General features: G+C 46.5%; 1 protein-coding gene across 1 annotated transcript; it reads left to right on the forward strand.

The window, feature by feature from the left end:
- The first annotated feature begins 59 nt into the window (after positions 1-59).
- LOC144730039 (ruvB-like 1) lies at positions 60-15540 on the forward strand. The gene is made up of 11 exons (XM_078610532.1): positions 60-350; positions 1916-2002; positions 2248-2380; positions 2659-2810; positions 3312-3401; positions 4148-4297; positions 6059-6122; positions 8135-8333; positions 9097-9199; positions 9877-9968; positions 12735-15540. Exons 1-11 carry the CDS (start codon positions 210-212, stop codon positions 12892-12894), a joined length of 1371 nt encoding a protein of 456 aa, XP_078466658.1. The 5' UTR covers positions 60-209; the 3' UTR covers positions 12895-15540.
- The last annotated feature ends 6230 nt before the right edge of the window (positions 15541-21770 follow it).

The following is a 21770-nucleotide window of genomic DNA, read 5'->3' on the forward strand; positions in this document are numbered from 1 at the left end:
AGCGAGCTTTCATCTCGCGGACCGACCAATAGCAGGCGGTCATACGGGAGGCGGCCGCCTATGCGTTGTGGGAAATCTAGCGAGGCGTGGCGACCGCTTGCGAGAAAACCCCGCCAACGAGTGGCGCGTGGTCGCTTCTTTCTGTGTTTGTTGCCTTCGCTGGTTTCCTTCCGTCTCTCTCTCCCTCTCTCTGTCTCTCATAATTCGCCATGAAGATCGAGGAGGTGCGGAGCACCACCAAGACGCAGCGGATCGCCGCGCACAGCCACGTCAAGGGCCTGGGCCTCGACGAGGCCGGCTTCGCAAAGGCCAACGCGGCCGGCCTGGTGGGGCAGGAGATGGCGAGGGAGGTAAGGGAGAGAGGGACACGCGAGTCGCCTGCCCTCAGGTTGGGTGTCGTGAAGGCCAAGTAGTCGCCCGTGTCTCGCGTCCCTTCGTTGTATAGTCATCGTGGCGCCCACGCTATGAGTTGATTCCGTCTCTCCATCGTCTCTCCATCGTCTACCCCCCCCCCCCATCGTCTCCCCCCCCCCCATCGTCTATCACCCCCCCCCCCCCATCGTCTACCCCCCCCCATCGTCTACCCTCCCCATCGTCAACCCCCCCCCCCCCCATTGCCTACCCCCCCATCGTCTCCACCCCCCCCCCATCGTCTACCCCCCCCCCATCGTCTACCCCCCCCCCATCGTCAACCCCCCCCCCCATTGCCTACCCCCCCCCCCCATATTGCCTACCCCCCCCCTCCCCCCATCGAATGTCCTCGAAATTCGTTCCTTGACTGCCACTCAGTCTTGAGCCTTCGACCACCATCGCCTTCACGTGTCCTAGGCCTCAAGCCAGCTCAGTATTCTTGACTATTTAATGTTTATGTCTGCGTATGTTCAATGATTCACGTGTTCCTCTTTCTGCCTCGATGGAATTGCAAATATTCCGTTGTTTTTTTGTAGTGCGTCGATATATATGCAGATGCATCCCAAGACGCAGGACAAAAATAGTCTTTGAACGTGCACATCTCATAGAGGGAAATATATATCATAGCCGAGAAGAGATTAGTTTGGATATGAACGGGGGCAGGGACGTCGACCAACACTGATTGCTGAGTGGAAGGAGGGGCCGTCCATAAATGACGTCACGCACCTCGGGGTGGGGGGGGTGAGAAATGTGACGTCACATGAAAATGCGCAACTTTAAATAAATATAGACAACACGTGCTACTTAATTAAGTAGACTTTTTAATAAATGTTTGTTCCTACAACATCAAAGTGCAGCGCCACATTAAGTACGCACGACAATAACAATAGTTTAAAGCGATTTGAAGCATGTTTTATTTTGGGGGGGGGGGGGGGGCAGAGCTTTGTGACGTCATATTTGAGGGGGGGGTGGTCTGACTTTTTGTGATGGCGTGTGTGACGAAGGGGGGGGGGTCAAAAATCGTCAAATAGCGTGACGTCATTTATGGACGGCCCCAACACGTAGGCTCTCGCGCCCAATATCCATAATATAGGTTTTTTTGGGGGAGTTAAATCGCGTAAATATAAATGTGTCGTTCAACCCGCCACCACCCGACATAGCCAATGTCGTAAACATGCCATGTCTACGTGACAAACTTTAGTAATAGGCTGGGTCGGGTGGTGGCGGGTTTAACGACACATTTATATTTACGCGATCTAACTCAAAAAAACTATTGTGGAGCAGCGATTAGCACAGTTGGCTACGTACGGTGCGAGAGAAGTTCAACAGACACACAAAGGAGCGACCTACCGACGAGAAGTTTAGTGGACGTGTGTCGTCGTCCCCCCCCCCCCCCACTGATGAGGCGTAAACAGTTGGGGTGGGAGGACGCAGATCTTGTGTAGGTTTGAGCGTTTTCACATTTTGCGGTAAGTCTGACAGTAACTGTGCTTCTCTATCGCAGGCATGCGGGATCATTGTGGAGCTTATCCGGAGCAAGAAGATGGCAGGACGAGCCGTGTTACTCGCAGGGCCTCCCGGCACAGGCAAGGTAATGATGGGTGGGTTTTTGTTTTATCTTCACGAGCATTACAGCGTGTGAATACGGAATTTGTACAGAATATGAACGTGGAAGATTGGCAAATGTGTAAGGGCGCGGACCGTGACGGTTCACAAAGACTGGCGCTTGAGAAGTATCGCCTTACTGCAGTGGTAAAAATAATTAGAAGTGCTATGGTTCGTCAAACGTAATGGATCTGCACGATCATCAACCTTGTTGTTTCCGGGTGTTTGCAGACCGCGCTGGCGCTCGCCATAGCTCAGGAGCTGGGCAGCAAGGTGCCCTTCTGTCCAATGGTGGGCAGCGAAGTTTACTCTACCGAGATCAAGAAGACAGAGGTGCTCATGGAGAACTTCAGGCGCGCCATTGGTACGACAATTCCTCAAGCCCCTACACTGGGCAGCATCCCTCAGCATTATTGAGCCGTAACTAAGCGACTCGAGTGGCCTGGACCTCTTTCTGCTTGCCTAAAGCACATTGACTTGGAAATCTGGAGACTGTAGGGTGTACAGGGCAGTCCAGAATGTCTTGTAACCCCCAATTAATTGACCCCTATTTTTTTACCTTTGCACATTAATTTCTGTTTAAGTAAACCTTGCTTTCAAATTATATTACGATGAATGTACGCACTTTTCCTGTCCTCTCAGGGTTAAGGATCAAGGAGACAAAGGAGGTCTACGAGGGGGAGGTGATGGAGCTGAGCCCGTGTGAGACAGAAAACCCAATGGGTGGCTACGGCAAAACCATCAGCCACGTGATCATCAGCCTCAAGACGGCCAAGGGCACCAAGCAACTCAAGGTAACATTGATGATAAAACACTGAATGGATGAATTTGATCCACCCAGTGTGTTCAGTGCACAGGATCTATGATCGGCATCAACCCTCAGTTATGATGATGATACTAGATGTGTTTTTTTTACAAGAATGTGGGGGCCAGCTAAGTGATGTCATTGGCTCTAGTTGATTAGCCACTCGGTCTCGGATGACTGGACGTATAGTTATATGGTGCTTGTTACCTCCCTGTGAATGGCCAGCAGTACAGTACTTTTAAAATGAGTTAATCAAATGTTGCTGGTTTGCCAAATGTATAACAAACGCAGCATCTGTCTTGACAGGCTATGGTTTATCATCACAAAGGTGCTCTAGGCATTAGTGGGAATAAATAAGGTTTGATTGTGAGAAAAAATGTATGCAAAGAGATGCGGCTACAGGACAACAGTGACTGCGATATCGTTGTGACTTGTCAAACACCACGGCTGATACCACGGCTGATCATCTCTTGTGTGCGTCGGCATGTAGCTGGACCCGTCCATCTATGAGAGCCTGCAGAAAGAGAAGGTGGAGGTTGGCGACGTCATCTACATTGAAGCCAACAGTGGAGCTGTCAAGGTATGCCCCAGGCCAACGTACAGCCTCTCGTGAAAGTTTAAGTTTTATCAGCTCTGTGAAGTTAAGTGAGGCTCGGCTTGGTCGTGGCTTGGGTGGAAAGATACCCAGGTCTTCTTTACATCCAGCAGTGGATCGTTGGACGTGCATTCTGAAGTCAAAGCTTGAGCTCATCAGCTCCTTGAAGCTAAGCGGGGGTGAGCCTGGTTGCTGCTTGGGTGCACAGGCACCCAGGTATGTCTCCCTTACAAAAGCTCTCATGAGGATGGATGAATCTGGATTTGAAGCTTTCGTGACTGCAGCAATCCATACTCTTTTGGTTCTTTCGGTAAGGTCACGTAGGATGAACTCTATTTAGGCATCACCATAAGATGTCTTACATGGTATTCCACTTGAAATATGGGGCATTGTTTGTCCATTATGTATGTATGTTGAACTTCTTTCGCACCGTACATAGTCAACCATGCTAATCGGCAGTGTGGGGGGGGAGAACAACAAACTAAATACAAAAAGCAGTTCTAAAGAAATTAGTTTTCGATTTAGATAAAAAAAGTGCATTGCTCCAGTGGCTTCCTAATATCGGAAGGAAATTGCTCGGTGCTAACACGGAGCCATTGTTAGAAAATTCACAAGAGAGGTGAGTGCCGCAGCGAAATTGGGGATACAATTTGATGATTAAACTAATGAAACGGAGTGGTGTGAGTGGCGGGTGGGGCAGCTTTCTCACGCCCCACGGTTTGCTCGTGCAGAGGCAGGGCCGCTGCGACACGTTCGCCACGGAGTTCGACCTGGAGGCCGAGGAGTACGTGCCGCTGCCCAAAGGCGACGTCCACAAGAAGAAGGAGGTCATCCAGGATGTGACCTTGCACGACCTGGACGTGGCTAACGCACGCCCGCAGGTACGGATGTACACGGGGTCACAACACTTGATGGGAACGTGCGCGCGCACACAACGCCGATGTTTTTACACGCTTTTATTTAACTCGCTCTCTGTCTGTTGTTGTCGTATCCTCAAATTTTGTAACTCAATTTTAACCCACTTCCCAATGTGGTATCGACTGCAAACTTGGTATACTTATGTCATACTGATGACAATACCATATTCTATCATTAAAAAAAAACCTTTTAAACTCTCTTTTTACACACTTTCTACACGCTTTCTATGAAGTCGCTCTGTCTGTAACTCAATTTTAACCCACTTCCCAATGTGGTATTGACTGCAATATTTGGTATACGTTTGTGATACTGATGACAATACTATATTCTATTAAAAAAAGTATTTTTAAACATTCTTTTTTATATGTTTTGTTCCTGCTTGGGTCTAATTGTCCACGTTCAACTGACGTTGGCTGTAAACCACCACGGTCCCTTACGTTATGGCAAGCTTCGGGGCCACTTCCTGGAGTTGTGGAGTTCTGCCATTACGAGTAGGGTACATTTTATTAAAGCGCGTTTTAAAAAAAGTATTTTTAAATATTACTTATTGGATAGAAGCATGCAGCAGCAGAGGAATACATACAACAACACCAGTTTCAATGTATATCGCAGTGTTCTTCATTGCAAGGCCCACAGGCCTTTAGTATTGGCCTCTGACATGCGGCCCCGACAATAAACAAATGTGGAAACACCCCATCGTGCTGTCACACCCAATGGTTTTGTCTTATGGGTGAAAGTGGCTTCCCTCTGAAAATTAGTGAAGAACGCTGCTATATACAAATGTTTATATCATCTAAATGCAATCACAACTCAAGATGCTATACAGAAATGTTAAAAACTATATTAAAGTGCAGTTTACAACTGTTTTCTTTCTAGCCTATCTACATGCTTTCAAGAAGAGCCATTGCCCGAGATGTCGCCTATGATATATTTTTTCTCTGAAGACCACAGTGTTTTTGACAAACGTTTTGAGTTTTTTAGATGAATGAAGAAGGTGGGTGGGTGGGTGGGAGACGGGGACTTGTTCACCCCCTTTCTCCCCCAACCTATGTTGACCAGCGTGGTGAAGAAACGTTAAAACAATCCCCATGACCAACTTGGCGCAGAAAGACCTTGTACAGCAGTTGATTGACATATCGGTAATTTTTTTTTTATATATAGAATGTCATGTCTCTGAGACCATTTTTTTACCTTTTCCGGCAATAATAGAAGTATTAAGATGTTACAACACCAAATAGACACTTATTGCAAGGCATCAGGTCAGCATTAAACACACGTGCTTGTAGTGAAACATGCAAACCAACATGCTCATATTATTGTTTTTTTCGGTAAAGTCACGTAGGTAAAACATTTAAATAAATGAAAACAACTAAATTAAATCACGACGTTTCGGGCGCAACACAAGCGTTCCTCTTCAGGTGGGGACATACCTAAGCGGTTGGTTGTGTTGCGCCCGAAACGTCGTGATTTAATTTAGTTTTCATTTATTTTAACTTTGTACCTACGTGACTTGACCAAAAAAAACAAAGAGTATGAATCCTTGCAGTCACGAAAACTTCAAATCTAGAATGCTCATGTTATGTATGCATGGCCTTGTCTCACCAGTGTCAGACCAGAGAACGCCAAAAGGCGAACGGCACAAAGGCAATGGAAATATAAAAACATGAATAGCTCTGGTTAAGCAAGTTGTACACAGTAATTATGCGTGCATGTAATGTCAACAGGGTGGCCAGGATATCTTGTCCATGATGGGCCAGCTCATGAAGCCTAAGAAGACAGAAATCACAGGTGAGACGCAACACGCTTGGCATTTTGTGACTCTGCATGATGCTGAACTCTTCACATGCAGCGTGTCTGGCCCTTTAGGTCTCAACCTCTACAAACTTAAATTTCGATTTAAAGCTTTCGTGACTGCAGGGATTCATCTTCTTGGTTCTTTCGGTAAAGTCACGTAGAATGGAAATAATAAAATAATTAAAATTAAACATAATAAAATAATTCTCACGACGTTTCGGCCACAATAGATGCTCCAAGCCTGGGGTGTCTCATTCAGACTCTGTCTTCTCGACAGACCTGTTCTTCACCTGAGGATGGCTGCTTGCGTTGTGGCCGAAACATCGTGAAAATGATTTTATTATGTTTTCTTTTTATTATTTCCATTCTACGTGACTCTACAAACTTATCAACCATTGGTGATCACCCCCACTCACCATCTTGCATGTTTGTTATGTGCAGCATAAACGTGTTTTTGGCCAAATGTTTGCATAGGAATGAGTAAATGTATAACAAAAGGTACCGTTATTTGAAGACTAAACGAGCCAGTTAAATGTAACAGTAATATTAAACTATTAAAGTATTTGTATTTTACCAGGTAAGGCCCACTGAGCTTTAGAAGCGACCTGGCCACAAACAATAGGTCAACGAAGTGGCTTATATGTCAATTTATCGCAGCCAAACACTCTCAATGCATTTTTCTAAATGTGGAGGGAAAAACCAGAGGACCCAAAGAAAAACCCACGTGACCACGGGGAGAACGTGCAAACTCGAAATAAACAAGTATCAGGGTTGAGATCAAACCCACGACCTCCTGTATACCAGGCAGGGTAGTGAACACCTCCCCACTGCGGGGCCCCGATTTTGTCACACCTGTTTGTGCATACGAGAAGGACTTTGTTATAACTTGAGTTTTTACCAACTACCCAGTAAACGTAGAACGTTGGGCCAATCACATAACAAAAGCATAATACGCAGACATTTCAATTCCAAGGCAGCATTTGTTAATGTTAATGGCTCCTAAGTATTGGCATGTTATGATTCTGCTGTACTTGCTAACACAGTCCTTGAAGTTTTATTTGAAGATCGGCAGATACAGACAGACAGTTGGAAGGGATGGCATGCTGAGATATACATCACTAAATAAATGAACTGATATCTACATTGACTAGATTGTTTCATAAGTGCAGCAGGTGGATGGCTGATGGTACAGATATATTGTGCGATTGTAGCAAGATAATGGAGGTAATAAAGATAATGGCCATTTATGCATGGGACAAGCAGAGTGGATAACAGTCAAGTGTGTGGCTCCATTGCACGATCACAGCTTGTGTGCGTGCGTGGATTATATCACCACTGCGCAGTAGCGTCATGATTAGCGCAATACTATGCTACGATCCTGGCGACATTTTGATTTCCAGCCATTGTAAACGGTCGCAATTATCTAAACCCAACCTGGGCCTCCCCTAGGTGTACTTGGCCTTAAACTTGTAGCTGCTGCAAACTTCAGTGGGGAGGGGAGAAAAAGATGGCCGGGTATGGTTCTGGGCTGCACTACCCCAGCCTTCATCGGTGCTCGTTAACAGCACTTGTCCCAACAGTTCTTCCGCACCTCCGATTAACACGGTTGGCTACGTACGGTGCGAAAGAAGTTCAACATACATACATTTTTAACTAGTTACGATTTTTTTATTTTACCAGGTAAGACTGACTGAGCTATAGCTCTTTTTCATAAGCAACCTGGCCACAAACGATGGTCAACAAAGTGGCTTACATGGAAATGTATCGCAGCCAAATACTCGAAATGCACGTTTCTAAATGTGGAGGGGAAAACCAGAGGACCCAAAGAAAAACCCACGTGACCACGGGGAGAGAGAATATGCACACTCTAAATATACAGGCGTCAGGGTCGGGATCGAACCCGCGACCTCTTGCATACCAGGCGAGAGAGTTACCATCTCGCCCATGCGGCGCCCATACATACAGTCTGTAAGGGATCTTTGTTTTGCATGCATTAATTTTTTCAGACAAGCTCCGCGGGGAGATCAACAAGGTGGTAAACAAGTACATCGACCAGGGTGTGGCGGAGCTGGTGCCAGGCGTGCTGTTTGTGGACGAAGTGCACATGCTGGACATCGAGTGCTTCACCTACCTTCACCGTGCGCTCGAGTCCTCCATCGCGCCCATCGTCATCTTCGCCACCAACCGGGGCAGGTGCATCATCCGGTAAGGCCACACGCTGGTGAGAAAAGAAGGTAGTCCGATGTGTGTTTCTAGCGGAAAATAACTTGTTGATCTCTCGCGCATATGACTGTTGTGTAGAGCGACTTGTAAGTTTACGTCCTGGTTAGTTAGCCAGGAAATGGCTTCAGTTGATTTGGGGTGGATTGCTACCACACATAAATAACATCTGCTAGACATTTCATGGAAAGATAGGGTAGTCAACTTGGCAGTTAATAACAAAACTGGGAAAGAAAATATTTGTAGATGTGATCGGGAGAAAAAGAAGGTTGTGATGGGTGGAACACTTGTGCAGGATGGAGGAGGGCAGGTTACCGTTACAGACATTGGAGTGACAACTAGGGGTGGGCGACCTAAGGGGAAGACCTGAAGTTAGAGAAGAAATTCAAGATAATGTAAGAGAGGACCTTTAAGATCGGTATTGACTATAACAATTACGCATCAATCATTGTAAGGATGGTGAGATGTGTTGGCATTGGTGGTGTTGACTGATGACCTGTTGAAATTCGCTTTTGATGGAAACGAGACAATGGAAATGCAACAACACCAAAGAGATTGTAATTTAATGATGCACTAACACAATTAAAGTCTGAAGGACAGACGTGAGTAACACGACGGTGTGGTAGCATCAACAGCATTGGCCTTTGATGACCTCTAGACCTCGACAGCGAGAACGTTTGAACGTTGCGTGCGTTTGGCGGCGGTGGTGGTGACGTGAGGGACGCACTCGTGTGCCCCCACCCCCCAGGGGCACGGAGGACGTGCTGTCGCCACATGGGATCCCACTGGACCTGCTGGACCGCGTGATGATTGTGCGCACCATGCTGTACACGCCCGACGAGATGGTGCAGGTGGGTGACCTCGGCCTCTCGACGACCAACGCACACTGCAATGTGTGAACATCGCCACTCGGGAGACAAAGGCGGCCTAAGAAGGTCGTGCCGGCCTTCTTAGGTGGTCGCTAACAGCACTTGTCCCCAACAGTATATTAAGGCCTTTGTCTGTATGGTTTGTGTGTCCGTGTATGTATGGCGTGTACACACAGTGGTTGAAATGGAAGTGACGATGTCTCCGTATGAAACCCGTTGCTCCTCTACGGAGACACCGTGGTGTAGGAGTATAGAAATACAAGTCGTATGTATACATATACATGGCATATTTACATACTCGCATACACATACAGACACATGTAAATGTACAGGAATTTTGTCATTACACCGCTAGATTAGGTTCTCCCCACTCCGTGCAGGTCATGGGGGTTGTTTGACCATACTTCCCCACACTGGTCAGTGTAAGTTGGTGGAGGCGTGGACCATTAGAAGTACACAGTGACGTTGCTGCACCGCCCCCTGCTGCCCAACCACACAGCCCCACGGCAGCCTGTTTGTGCACAGCGGTCTCCCATCCAAGCATCGTCCAGGCTCAACCCCGCTTAGCTTCCGAGGTCTGCTGAGAGCGGGTGCAATCGGGGTGATTTTGGCCACCGTCCCAGCATTAAAATCCCCTTGGCTGCGCTCGTGCGTTCCAGATCATCAAGATCCGGGCTCACACGGAGAGCATCAGGCTGAGTGACGAGGCTGTGGTGCACCTCGGGGAGATCGGCAACAAGTCAACTCTGCGGTGAGTCCCCTGCGGCACGACGGCATGCACGTGTCTACGTATGTTGAACTTCTTTTGCCTCGTACATAGCCAACCGCGCTAGTATATATGCATTTAGGCTTATGGTTATTTATATATATAAAATATGTATGCACGCTGTTTTTGGACAGTGTCTTGGGATGCATTCGCATTTAGATGCTGCATACATCCAAATTGTTTGTCTATGAAGCGTAGGGGTGCACCGATTGGCACATTTTTGCTCTCTTGCCAAACGGTGAATACCTCAGGTACGCAGCCAGATCTGAAATCGGAAATCAATAAGTATTTTTTAAATATATATTTAGTAAAGTACGATAGAAGAGACAATACTATGAACCAATGCGGTGAGATGAGGCAAGGCGAGGGAAACGTGCAGTAGGACGAGAACTAGGAAGTCAAGGTAAGCAAAGAGAGATGCAAGTGACGGGAATTTGCCACCGTTTGTACATCTCTGATCGAATCTCCAAGCAAAAACGGGGCTCCATGAATAGAGCGGCTCTTGACATCTTGTTTGTCATCCTTCACCACCGTGGCCCTCCAACCGCTTGCATCAATCGAGCGCAACATTGGGGAGCCCCGGGGAATATCGCCGCTCATGAAATCTCGCCTCACCGTGGAAGGTGGCCGTGCGAGTGGAGGCGTCTTGGTCAATCGGACACCAATGTAAACTCTAAACTATTTTTTATTTACCAGCAAAGGCCCACTGAGATATGTAGCGCTTTTTCAGAAGCGACCAGGCCGCAAATGATAGCTCAACAAAAAGTGGCTTATCTTGTGGAAATGTATTGCAGCTAAATGCTCTAAAGTCCAGGGGTGGGGAACGTCCGGCCCGCAAAATCATTTGATCTGGCCCTGCCAAGGCAACCGCTCGACTCGAAATTCAATAAATCTAGAAGCTTTTTTCATAGCAACATAAATTAAATTTTGTATGGCCCGCGAATGATGTTCAGTTCAGTTTAATTTATTAGGTATAACCCTGAGAGCCATGCGGCTCTTGAATCGGGTGCAACCGCAACAAAACAAAAACATGAACAAGAAACATCTTAAAGTGACTACAAGCAACAACAAAAATCCTGTTATAAATATCAAATTGCCCTTGGCAGAAAAAAGGTTCCCCACCCCTGCTCTAAATGCACGTCGATTCTAAATGTTGAGGGAAAAACCGGAGGACCCGAAGAAAAATCCACACGACCACAGGGAGAACACGCAAACTCCAAATATGCAACAGGCGTCAGGGTTCAGGATCGAACCCATGACCTCCTGTAGACCAGGCGAGGTGGTTAATATCACACCACCGCGGAGCTGCTGCCCCAGCAGTTTGGTGCCGCTCGTAGCAAACCATGGAAGTCGTGGGGCAGCATCCCTAATCAGTTTTGGTGGGGGGGAGGGCGGGGGGGAGGGAGGTCATCTGTAATTACCTTTGTGGTGATGAGCTCAAAGGAAGGGCTGCATCAGGGGGAGAGACTGTCCACAACTCGTGCGGGGCACGCGGAGGTCAGGACGCCAGTGGCTTTTGCGTGACCCGCAAGGCCAGGAACGGCGCAATTTTCTAAATTAATTTCACGTGCATTGTGAAGATTTCATTTAATGATTAATACGTTCTCGCTTGCAGGGTTGTTTTCTTTTAAATAAGATTAATTTACGTTGATTATTATTGGGCCCAGAATAGTTACAGTGCTGGGGAAACGTCCGTGAACGTAGTAGGACTTATCTCAAGGAATTGTACACAAACAAGATTTTCTTTATATATATCTGTGATTAATTATCTAAATTGCTTTCTTTAAAAAAAAACTATAATTGGAGAGCTATCTAAAAGTAGCGTCCTTCAGTTGGTAAAAACAATGTTTCCATTACATCTTGGTGGTGAAAGTGCAAGAAGGCAGCTTAATTAAAAAAGACCACAACGTTAAACTATAAATAGAAATGCTATGCGTGTCTCCCAGCAGTTTTATCCGTGATTTAGTGAACCAGGTCAGCTTAACTTACACAGGAGTCTTTTTATTTTAACATTGCACTACCGTACACAAAGACCAAGATTCCCCGTATAGCCTTCGCAGAGTGTTGGGGCGAGTGCTGTTAACCAGCGCCTATGAAGGTCGGCACGCGGGGTGGGTGGCCAGTACCATGCCCAGTCGCCTTTGTTTTCCTAGTGGCGATGTTTACACACCGCACCAGGTACTCCTTTGAGGCTGAGTTGACCGAGGGGAGGCCCAGGACCGGTTTAAATGGTCACTGGTGTTGGCCCTGAGCAGGAAGCAAACTGGTCAGTGTCATGCCATTACGAACGGTCCATTGAGATATTTCGCAGAATCGGTGCAATCCTTCGTGTTGGAGAGCAACTCGTGGAAGCAGATATCGGAGAACTACTTCTGAGATCCCTCCACGTAACCTCTGCTCTACACAGTAGAATGGCAGCACTTCCTACCCTTCCTGCTGTGGAGATAAATGTCCGTTTTATGACAGTCAAACCAATATATTTAATTCTCACGAACTGAAATGTCAATATAAGTGCAGAAGCAAGGTTTTACGTGATGGGATTGTTTTTTTTGTCTGTTTATTGCTGACCGGGCCGCAACCACCAACTCACTGCACTTGAGCACCCGGTTTAATCACAACAGTCGCACCATCAGGGTCTCAACGGCGGCAATTGCTTAGTCAGCGTCCTGATGGCCGACCCGCCCGGTCACCTCCTTATGCGCGTTCCGATGTTTTGCTTTTCTCCTTCGTCGTTTTCCCCTGCTGGAGCAGATACGCGATGCAGCTGCTCACTCCGGCGAATCTGCTGGCCAAGATCCACGGCAAGGACACGATCGAGCGCGAGCACATCCAGGAGATCAGCGAGCTCTTCTACGACGCCAAGTCCTCCGCAAAGATCCTCGCTGACCAGGCTCACCGCTACATGAAGTAGCCGCAGCCTAAGTGGTTGGGGGTATAAATATGCCACACACACGTATGGGGTAGAAGCCTTCTTCATAATAAACGTTTTTGGGTTCGATCGCATTATTTATAAACGTGTCGTAACCCTCCACCACCCGCCAATCAGTAAAAAAAAAGTGTCACGTTGACAAAAGGCAAATGGGTCACTACTTTAGCCCACCGGTGTGTTCAACACTTTGTCTTTTGTCAACGTGACACTTTTTTTACTGATTGGCCATGTCGGGTGGTGGAGGGTTACGACACATTTATAAATAACGCGATCTAACCCCAAAACGTTTATTATGAATAATATTGGTCGCGAAAGCCTACGTGTTAAAGAAGCCTTCTGAATACTGAAATCTCATTGAGGCCCGCTCCCTACGTTCTGATGAACTGGTCGAGTGGTCTGTTGAGGGTCTTCCATAAGGGAGTGAGCCTGTGAGTGGCTGAATGCAATCGGAGGTCTTGGTGCGGAACACAAGGGTTGGTCTGCGATGTAAGTCGACCGTGTTCAACACTGCAGGCACGCGGCACGCAACATTGAGGTGGTTACAGTAAGGTTTCTACTACATATTGTAGAGTTATATAAGAATTATTACTGTAATAACTATTACCACATAGGGTCAGAAAAATAAATTGTCAACATTTTGATTGAATTCATGAAACTTTTAATGCAATTACACATTTCTCCCTGTTCGACTTTGCCTAAAAGTTATGGATATGCCTGGCGCCCCCTTAAATCGTTTTCTGTTGGTTTGAGTGTAAACTTTTTGCTTGGGCCTCGAACACCTTTAAAACTTTATTTTTAAGAAAATCTACTCGCACGCATGTTGCAGATCGCGAGGTCGTCTTGGGGGTTTACGTCCACCGAGGAGACAGAGGCGATGAGATTGGTTCACGTGCTGCGTGGATTGTCGCATCGCTGGATCACGAGGGGGTGGATTGATCGTGGCTGATGATGAGAATGCTAATGCCTTGGATGTGCACATCTCCATGAGCTCTTATTTAAAATCTGCTTACACATGAGTTGTTGCAAGGCGGAACTATTTATTTAAATAGTTTATTACATAGTAACAGGGATGGAGCAGATTTTGTTTTTATACCCTTCCTAATGTCTATAAATGCATCAACCTGAATGCATGTAATTTTCAGAAGCTAAGCAGGCATGATCCTGGCTAGAAATTTGACAAGAGAACTGCCTGGGAATACCAGGTGTCGTAGGCTTGGCTTGCGAGATGGCTGAATGATAACTACAGCAATAGATTCTTAAATACGTCTGTGTGGGGCTTTGAACGTTACCCCCTCATTCATATGCATGGATTTTATTTATTTAGTCCGGTTTCCTCTCACGTGCCAGACACCCACTAATTACGATAATTATCCAAACATGCCTAATAGAGAGTGGTACTTAACAAACCAGTGTCTCGCGGCAAAGACCAAGGTGTGCTACTCTAGTTTTGGAAGTCCAGAAGGGAAAGAACCACAGCTCGCAGACTAGTGCAGAAGAATTCTCCTCTCGTGCCATTCAGTGGTGGATCAGACCCCTGTCTCCCTTCCTGCCCTCTCTATTGGCCGTGCATGCACAGAACAACAGCTGCAGTGCATTTCCACCCACCGGCCCGGTTCCCACGGCGATTTATTGGGACGCCACGGTGGTGAGATGTTCACTACCTCGCCTGGTATACAGGAGGTCGTGGGTTCGATCCCGACGCCTGTATGTTTGGAGCTTGCGCATTCTCTCTTTTCCCGTGGTCGCGTGGGTTTTTCTGCAGTTCCTTCGGTTTTTCCCTCCACATTTAGAAGCATGCGTTTTGGTTAATTGGCTGCTACAAATGTCCACGTGATAAGCCACTTTGTTGAGCTATCATTTGTGGCCAGGTCGCTTCTGAAAAAAAAGAGCTATACAGCTCAGTGGGCCTTACCTGGTACAATAAAAAAAAAGTTTAGTTTTGGTTCGGAGCACCTCGAAGAACCGAGCAAGCTCGAAAGTGTGCCATGGAATAAATAAAATGATGAGGAGCGCTGCAATATAGTCCTGAGACTCGGTGAGGATTTCCTGGGTGAATAAAGGGCAATGCTACCGTTGCAATTATTATAATCCCGTGAAGCACACCACGTGCTAAACTCTACATTCAGCTGTATTTGGCAAGACCACACACACGTTCTCGCTCGCTAATCCGAGCCAATGTGCCTTTAATCCAGCTCGAGGAGGAGCCAGTCTGCTCCACCACCTGCATATCGTTTAATCTCTACCCACTGCTTTAATTGACGGTGATTGATGCACGCATTCCTACGTTCATTTTATACAGTAGACGGATGATGCCTACTTATAGAGAGCTCAACAATATTGACAAGTGGCAAAAAAAAGTAAACTCTTAAACTTGTGTTCGTGCTGTCAGCATTGTGTGTCTGCAAGAGATGGAGATATAGGTCCAATGCATGTTGACGAAGGAGCCGCCCTCTGTTTATAAACGCTGCGAACAAATGGTGACGTGACTCACTGATACACAAGCCGCAGATTTCACCTTGCACCTGTTTCATGTCGTGTAACGAATGTGCTTTTGATATTTTATAGCGTGTGTTTGTTTAAGGTGCATAAAATAAAGGGGTTTTCTTCCTGGGCCGAAGGAATTCTTAAGAGAGTCTCTGGTACGTTTACCCCCCCCTCCCATATCTCTTCCCCGTGTCTCGATTGATAACTCTTCAGGTGAGTGCGTCGCGAGACGCAGCCTTAAAACCCATTCGGCTCTGTCACGTGACCTGTCATTTCTAAAGACAATTGTACGCTTCTGGCCAAATGACTTTCACAGGGGGGCGGGATGGTTTTGGGCGTACGGACAAACCGAGCTGGCAATTGCGAGGACGGCAACGTTCACCCACAAACTCGGCGGCAGAGGTCGCAACCGGGTACCCGATACCCGTACCCGGCCGGGTATGGGTAGCCGTTTGCGACCCTGGTGCGGCCGGGTACGGGTACGAGTAGACCGTGAGTCACTGGTGAGTAACTGTCACTCATTTCCCAACGTCTTGTCTCTTCTCACAATTCAAGTTCCTAGAATCAACCCACCCGCGCCTGCAAAATGGCTTCATCCCAGAGGTCGCAATCAGGTACCCGATATGTGTATTCTACCCGTATGGGTAGGGTACGGCCGGGTACGGGTACCCGTTTGCGACCCTGGTGCGGCCGGTTACGGGTAAGGAATCAAAACCCGTTTGCGACCTCTGCACCGCGGTGGTTGAACTATGCCGGAGAGGCACGGGCAAGAGATTGGATGTGCAATGTGTTGATGGGATGAGTGCGTAATAATATTCAGCACGGCGATAAAGGAACGGAGCCGAGACTGCCAACTCTAATTCAGACAATACTACTGAGACACGCTTGTGGTTATAAATGTTCGGCAAACAAACGTTCTTAGGGCCCACATTAAGGATGCCATGAAGCAGAGGTGTGGACTCGAGTCATGTGACTTGGACTCGAGTCAGACTCGAGTCATGAATTTGATGACTTGCGACTCGACTTGGACTTGCATAACAATGACTTTGTCCCACCTATGAGATGTGGACTCGAGTCATGTGACTTGGACTCGAGTCAGACTCGAGTCATGAATTTGATGACTTGCGACTCGACTTGGACTTGCATAACAATGACTTTGTCCCACCTCTGCCATGAAGCTCCCTTGTAAAGGGAATCAAATGGGGTTTTTTTAGGACACCTTTGCAGGCCGCCACCACCACTAAATCCCAACAGGAATGGATACCAGGGCACGTTCTGTAGATTCACCACTGCCAATTCCAACCCCTATCTGTAATGGGGATTTTAAACACCTCGCAACTTTATAATGCTGATAACATTAGCGCGTAAAATCAGTCTGTGAGGGAACACTTGCCAAACCCCCCTCCCACTCCACTATCTTCCCAAAACCTGAATAAAATATGCACGCTATCTCATCGCAAGCATCTTCGAAATGTAACCACACCGCTGTTGTGAATAAAAAAAACAACGGGCCTCCCAAAAGCGCGTTTGCATTATGCATCGTGCATGCGGCGAGCGGCGTACGCGTACCCACGCGCACAATTTTAAACGTCATCCCTTTGTATTCTTTGGGTCTTTCCCTTTGCTAAACAGGTAACCTACTTCCACATCATCGGCCAACTTTGTCCGACACCTATGCATTATCCTGTCGGCCAGCTTTCGCCCCCCCTCCCCCCCCCCAAATTAACGCATGCAGCAAAATAAATTGCCTGCCAGCCAAGCCCGCCACCAGATAAAGCCGCTCCTTTTGTTCCCGCCTTTTATTTATTTTTTCTCCTTCCCCCCCCCTTCGGTTCTACCCGGCTCCAGGCATCTTGATTTATGGCCTCGGCTTGCGCACGCGAATTTTGGCGGGGGGGGGGAGACCTTGGCTGGAGATAAGGCGAGCGAGAGGCAGAAAACGCGACTTAAATAAATTCGCGAATTCTCATCGCTGCCGGTCCTCCGCGGTGGTTTATCCTTGCTGCTCCGCTAAGTGCAGAGCCCTAATTCGTCTTCACGTGTAAGGGCCCTTTTAGTCTCTATCCACTGCTGGATGAGGGCCGTTACAGGCAGTCCTCGACTAAAGAACACCCGCGTTTAGGAACCAGGTTCCATGATATATTAGGTTTTTTTTACATTCACTTGAAACGATAACTCTCACTCGCAAATTGAGCGGTAGCACTATTTTGTCCCGCTGAGCGATGTCAATGAGTCCGACTCGCGCTGGGAGTGTTTGTGTGCGTTGGCATTTAAATACAATTGTTGTGTTCCGACTTACGAACCGTTCGACTTACAAACGGGTCTCATGAACTAATTGTGTTCGTAAGTCCGGGACTGGACTGTTCGTATTTAACCTATCTACTAGGACATTTGTGAAAAAGAGCTTCATAGCTCATCGGATTTCCTCCAATCTAAAAGATTTTGAATTCTGCTCGTACGTCGCTATACTTGTCAGTGTGGGTTTGCGAAGGTCAATATATGTGGAAACTTAGAAGCACAGGACAACAGATTTTGTTGCACCGCTCTCCTCTCTCCCCACCACGCAGCCCTATGGGTGACCTGGCGTACACGATCGTGAACCATCCAAGCACTATCCAGGCTCAAGCCTGCTTAGCTTCTGAGATCTGATGAAACTTGGAACATTCGGCGTGATTTGATCATGAGCACTTTACACCTTAGTTTTTTTTTCACACAAAATACATGAACTTTATATATTTTTGACGGAGCCAATTGAGACTCAATCTTTTTCGATTTAAGTCACCTGAAGACGGCTGCTTGCGTTGTAGCCGAAACGTCGTGAGAATTATTTTATTATGTTTTATTTTATTCTTTTTATTGTTTCCATTCTACGTGACTTTACCGAAAGAACCAAGAAGAAGACTCAATCTTCTTTATTTTGCAGAAAAATAGGCAACAAATTAAGCTGGCAGAATAACGTCGAAAATAGGCACAAATTAGACAAGCAAGCTGATGACCAAATCACCCGCAATGCACTTGTTCTGCATCGGATCTCGAAAGGTAAGCAGGTCTTGAGCCTGGCCAATGCTTGCACAGCAGGTTGACAAAGGCTGCAGTGGGGCTACGTGGTGTGTGGCAAGAGGACTGCAGCGACGTCATTCTTCTGTATTTGTATTCTCCCCACCTTCACCCACCTTCACCCACCTTCACCCACCTTCACCCACCTTCACCCACCTTCACCCACCTTCACCCACCTTCACCCACCTTCACCCACCTTCACCCACCTTCACCCACCTACATTATCCAGCATGGTGAAGTATGCCCAAATCACCGCAACGACTCGCACGGTGTGGGGAGGCACTCACCCAGCGGTGGATCAACACATGTACCATATGTGCAGCAAGAACAAATACATAAGACCCATGAATTGTGCACACATGGCAAAGTTGCAGTTCCTGCCGACAAACCGATTGACAATCTGCAATATCAAGTTAGTGCTATGATAGTTGTTTTTTTACCCTTCTATCTGGCAACAAAACTGACACCTTTTTTACAAGGAGTCATGTTTGCATAGACCACAATACCTGCAGTCATAATGCAAACAAAAAACATAACTCTGATAATGTATGAACTGTCCATGAAGTTGATTGGTCCACACCCGAGACAGCTTTCCTTAGAGCCTAGTCTCACATGGTGTTGGACCAGATGGCGCCAAAAGGCGCACAACTCAAAGACAATGCACCATCAGAGTATGAGAGATCTGGGTAAGGATTTACACCATTGGAACCTCATTTGCCAGTAAAAAATATAATTGGTTTTTTACCCTTCTATCTGGCAACAAAACTGACACCTTTTTTACAAGGAGTCATGTTTGCATAGACCACAATACCTGCAGTCATAATGCAAACAAAAAAACATAACTCTGATAATGTATGCACTGTCCTTGAAGTTAGTGCTAATTAAGCCTGTGGTTGTAAGTGAAGTCGCCTTTCTTGTCAATTCACCACCGACATTTATGATTGCTCCTCTGCTACCCTATCCAGTAAGGGTGTAGCGATGTATCAATCCATGGATTCAAATCAATTCTTATCGTGGGACCTCCTTTGCCAGTACCAAAATATGAGAATAGGTTTTCCCCTTTTTTCTGGCAACTAAACAGCCGTGTTAAGATGTTAAAACACCAAACTGAAACCTTTTACAAGGAATCATGTCTGCGTTAACCACAATACTTGTGGTCAGAATGCAGACACCTGTTTTGTTGTCAGATAAAGGGGAAAACCCTATTCTCATCACGATCCTTGCTTTAAATCAGGCGTGATATTTTTTTCGATTTGTGTGCCTTTAGTGGATGTGCTCTTTGCTGCCACTCTCAGATGTTAACATTTACAATGTCATGTAAATTTTAAAAAATTCAAATCGAATTGTGACTCCCAATCAGTCCGCACCTCTGATTACACGGTTGGCTACGTACGGTACCAAAGCAGTTTCAACATACATACTTGACAATTAATCGAATTGCAAGGGTCATTAATCATTACAGACCGATCAAGCCACATTGCACTATCAACAGATTTCAATTTAGAATTCCAATTTAAGCTGTGCGTGACCTTCACCTGACCTAGCGAATGTTGGGATTGTAGATCCCCGTTTTGGCTTGTTCAGAATGAAAGCATCTGTGGTTTCCGGAACCCTCTTTGTTGCATGCATCTTGTGCATCCCATCTTTTCACATCAATCACGTAGAATTGTAGGCGCCCATTCATATGTAAAATGCCTCCCCCCCCCTCTCGCGCCACACGAACACATCTGTTGATTTATGGTTGATTCTATCAGCGCGTGATGGACTTTTGACTGCAGATCGTATCACCTCATCATCATTGTCAAGACAGCAGAGGTGAACTTTAATTGCCGCTCACTCAGTCAGTTGTTAGATTTATTTATTTGTTTAAAATCCCCCCCCCCTTTCCCAATTGTGCCATGGGTGTCATGTTGTCAGAAGACAAAAACTAATTTAATTTGTAACTCTTGGAGAAACGAGCGAGCGCGTCACTCCGCATTAGGAAACACGATGTCACAGAACCAACGTAATTGTATAAAGTTCCTTCAATTAGCCTCTTATCCACACGAGGTGATGTGCCTTTTGATATGCCCTGCAAATGTTATTCATTGCCATGTCAAACTGATATTAAAAAAATGTTTTATCATGGACTGGCGCAAGAGTTAAAAACCAAATGTAATACTATGTCATAGGGGTTTTGCATTTGTATTGTATAGCTCGATTGTGTTTTCAGGTTGAACCGTGTTTTTCGCCAAGTGCAACGTTTCACTCCACGTCCTTGGAGGTTCTTCAAGAGCCAAACTAAAATCGGTTCCTGAAGCTCCCAGGAACTGCATTTACTTCCTAAAGAAGCTCCCAATACCACATCCACGGAACCGATTTCAGGGCACGACGGTGGCGAGGGACAAACACACGCAGGTGGTCGCCAGTTCGACCCCGACGCCGATTCTCCCCGTGGTCACGTGGCCTTTTCTCCACATTTACAAAAATGCTCCCCATTTCCAACATGATGAGCCACTTTGTCGAGCCATCATTCGTGGCCGGGTCACTTCTGCAAGAGCTGTGCAAGCTCAGTGGGTCTTACTTGGGAAAGTAAAAAGAAAAGTGGATAGTTTACTGATGGGGCCAGGGACAAATTGCACTGGTCAACAAAAAAAACATTTTTTTCAGGCCTGGACTTTTGCAGCTGTTTTAGACGAATTTGTGGGTGCCGATTCCAAATCTGATCTCATTTTTATGTTATCGGCATACCCCATTTTCATTGATTTTACCCGAAATTAACTCTGTCACTTATGATTGCAAGTTGTTGCGAGTCAGCGACTGCTTTAGTGTTAGAATATGGTGCTGTATTTTTAGGATAGTGTTTATAATATCATTTTATGTAGATATCCACATTTATTTAATATTTTTCTTCTGCAGTTTTTATTGATGCCAGATTTGGAATCGGCACCCCAAAATTATCTTAAAACCGTTGGAATACCTTATGCCAGAAAAAGTGTGTTGACCAGTGTTATCTCTCGCATGTGTGATTGAGTCCTTGTCTTCAGCCATCCTTGATTCGAGGATTGGCCGCAACATGGGCAATCTTTCACCACCGTCTTCTACCATCCTCAGTGTTCCAACGCGAGCCTTGTCCATGCTTTGATATCTATCCATGTCATCCTTGGTCTTCCTTGTGCACGTGAACCGGCTATTTCTAATATAGCTCCACAACTTCGGACCGCTCTATTTGTATTACTTGTGCCAGCGATGACTCCCGTGCCACACCACTCATTTTAAACCAAACCCGCACACATTGTCATAATTATCCACTTCCAATCTCCTGCTGGATGTGTACC

Source organism: Lampetra planeri, chromosome 34, assembly GCF_965212315.1.
Source record: "Lampetra planeri chromosome 34, kcLamPlan1.2.h2, whole genome shotgun sequence".
Classification (NCBI taxonomy): domain Eukaryota; kingdom Metazoa; phylum Chordata; class Hyperoartia; order Petromyzontiformes; family Petromyzontidae; genus Lampetra; species Lampetra planeri.

Excerpts from the sequence above, each read along its gene's own strand:
- LOC144730039 (XM_078610532.1), top strand. The coding sequence starts at position 210 with ATGAAGATCGAGGAGGTGCGGAGCACCACCAAGACGCAGCGGATCGCC. Across the intron at positions 2,811-3,311 it reads AGGGCACCAAGCAACTCAAG|CTGGACCCGTCCATCTATGA; the intron begins GTAACATTGATG and ends GTCGGCATGTAG. Across the intron at positions 8,334-9,096 it reads CGGGGCAGGTGCATCATCCG|GGGCACGGAGGACGTGCTGT; the intron begins GTAAGGCCACAC and ends CCCACCCCCCAG.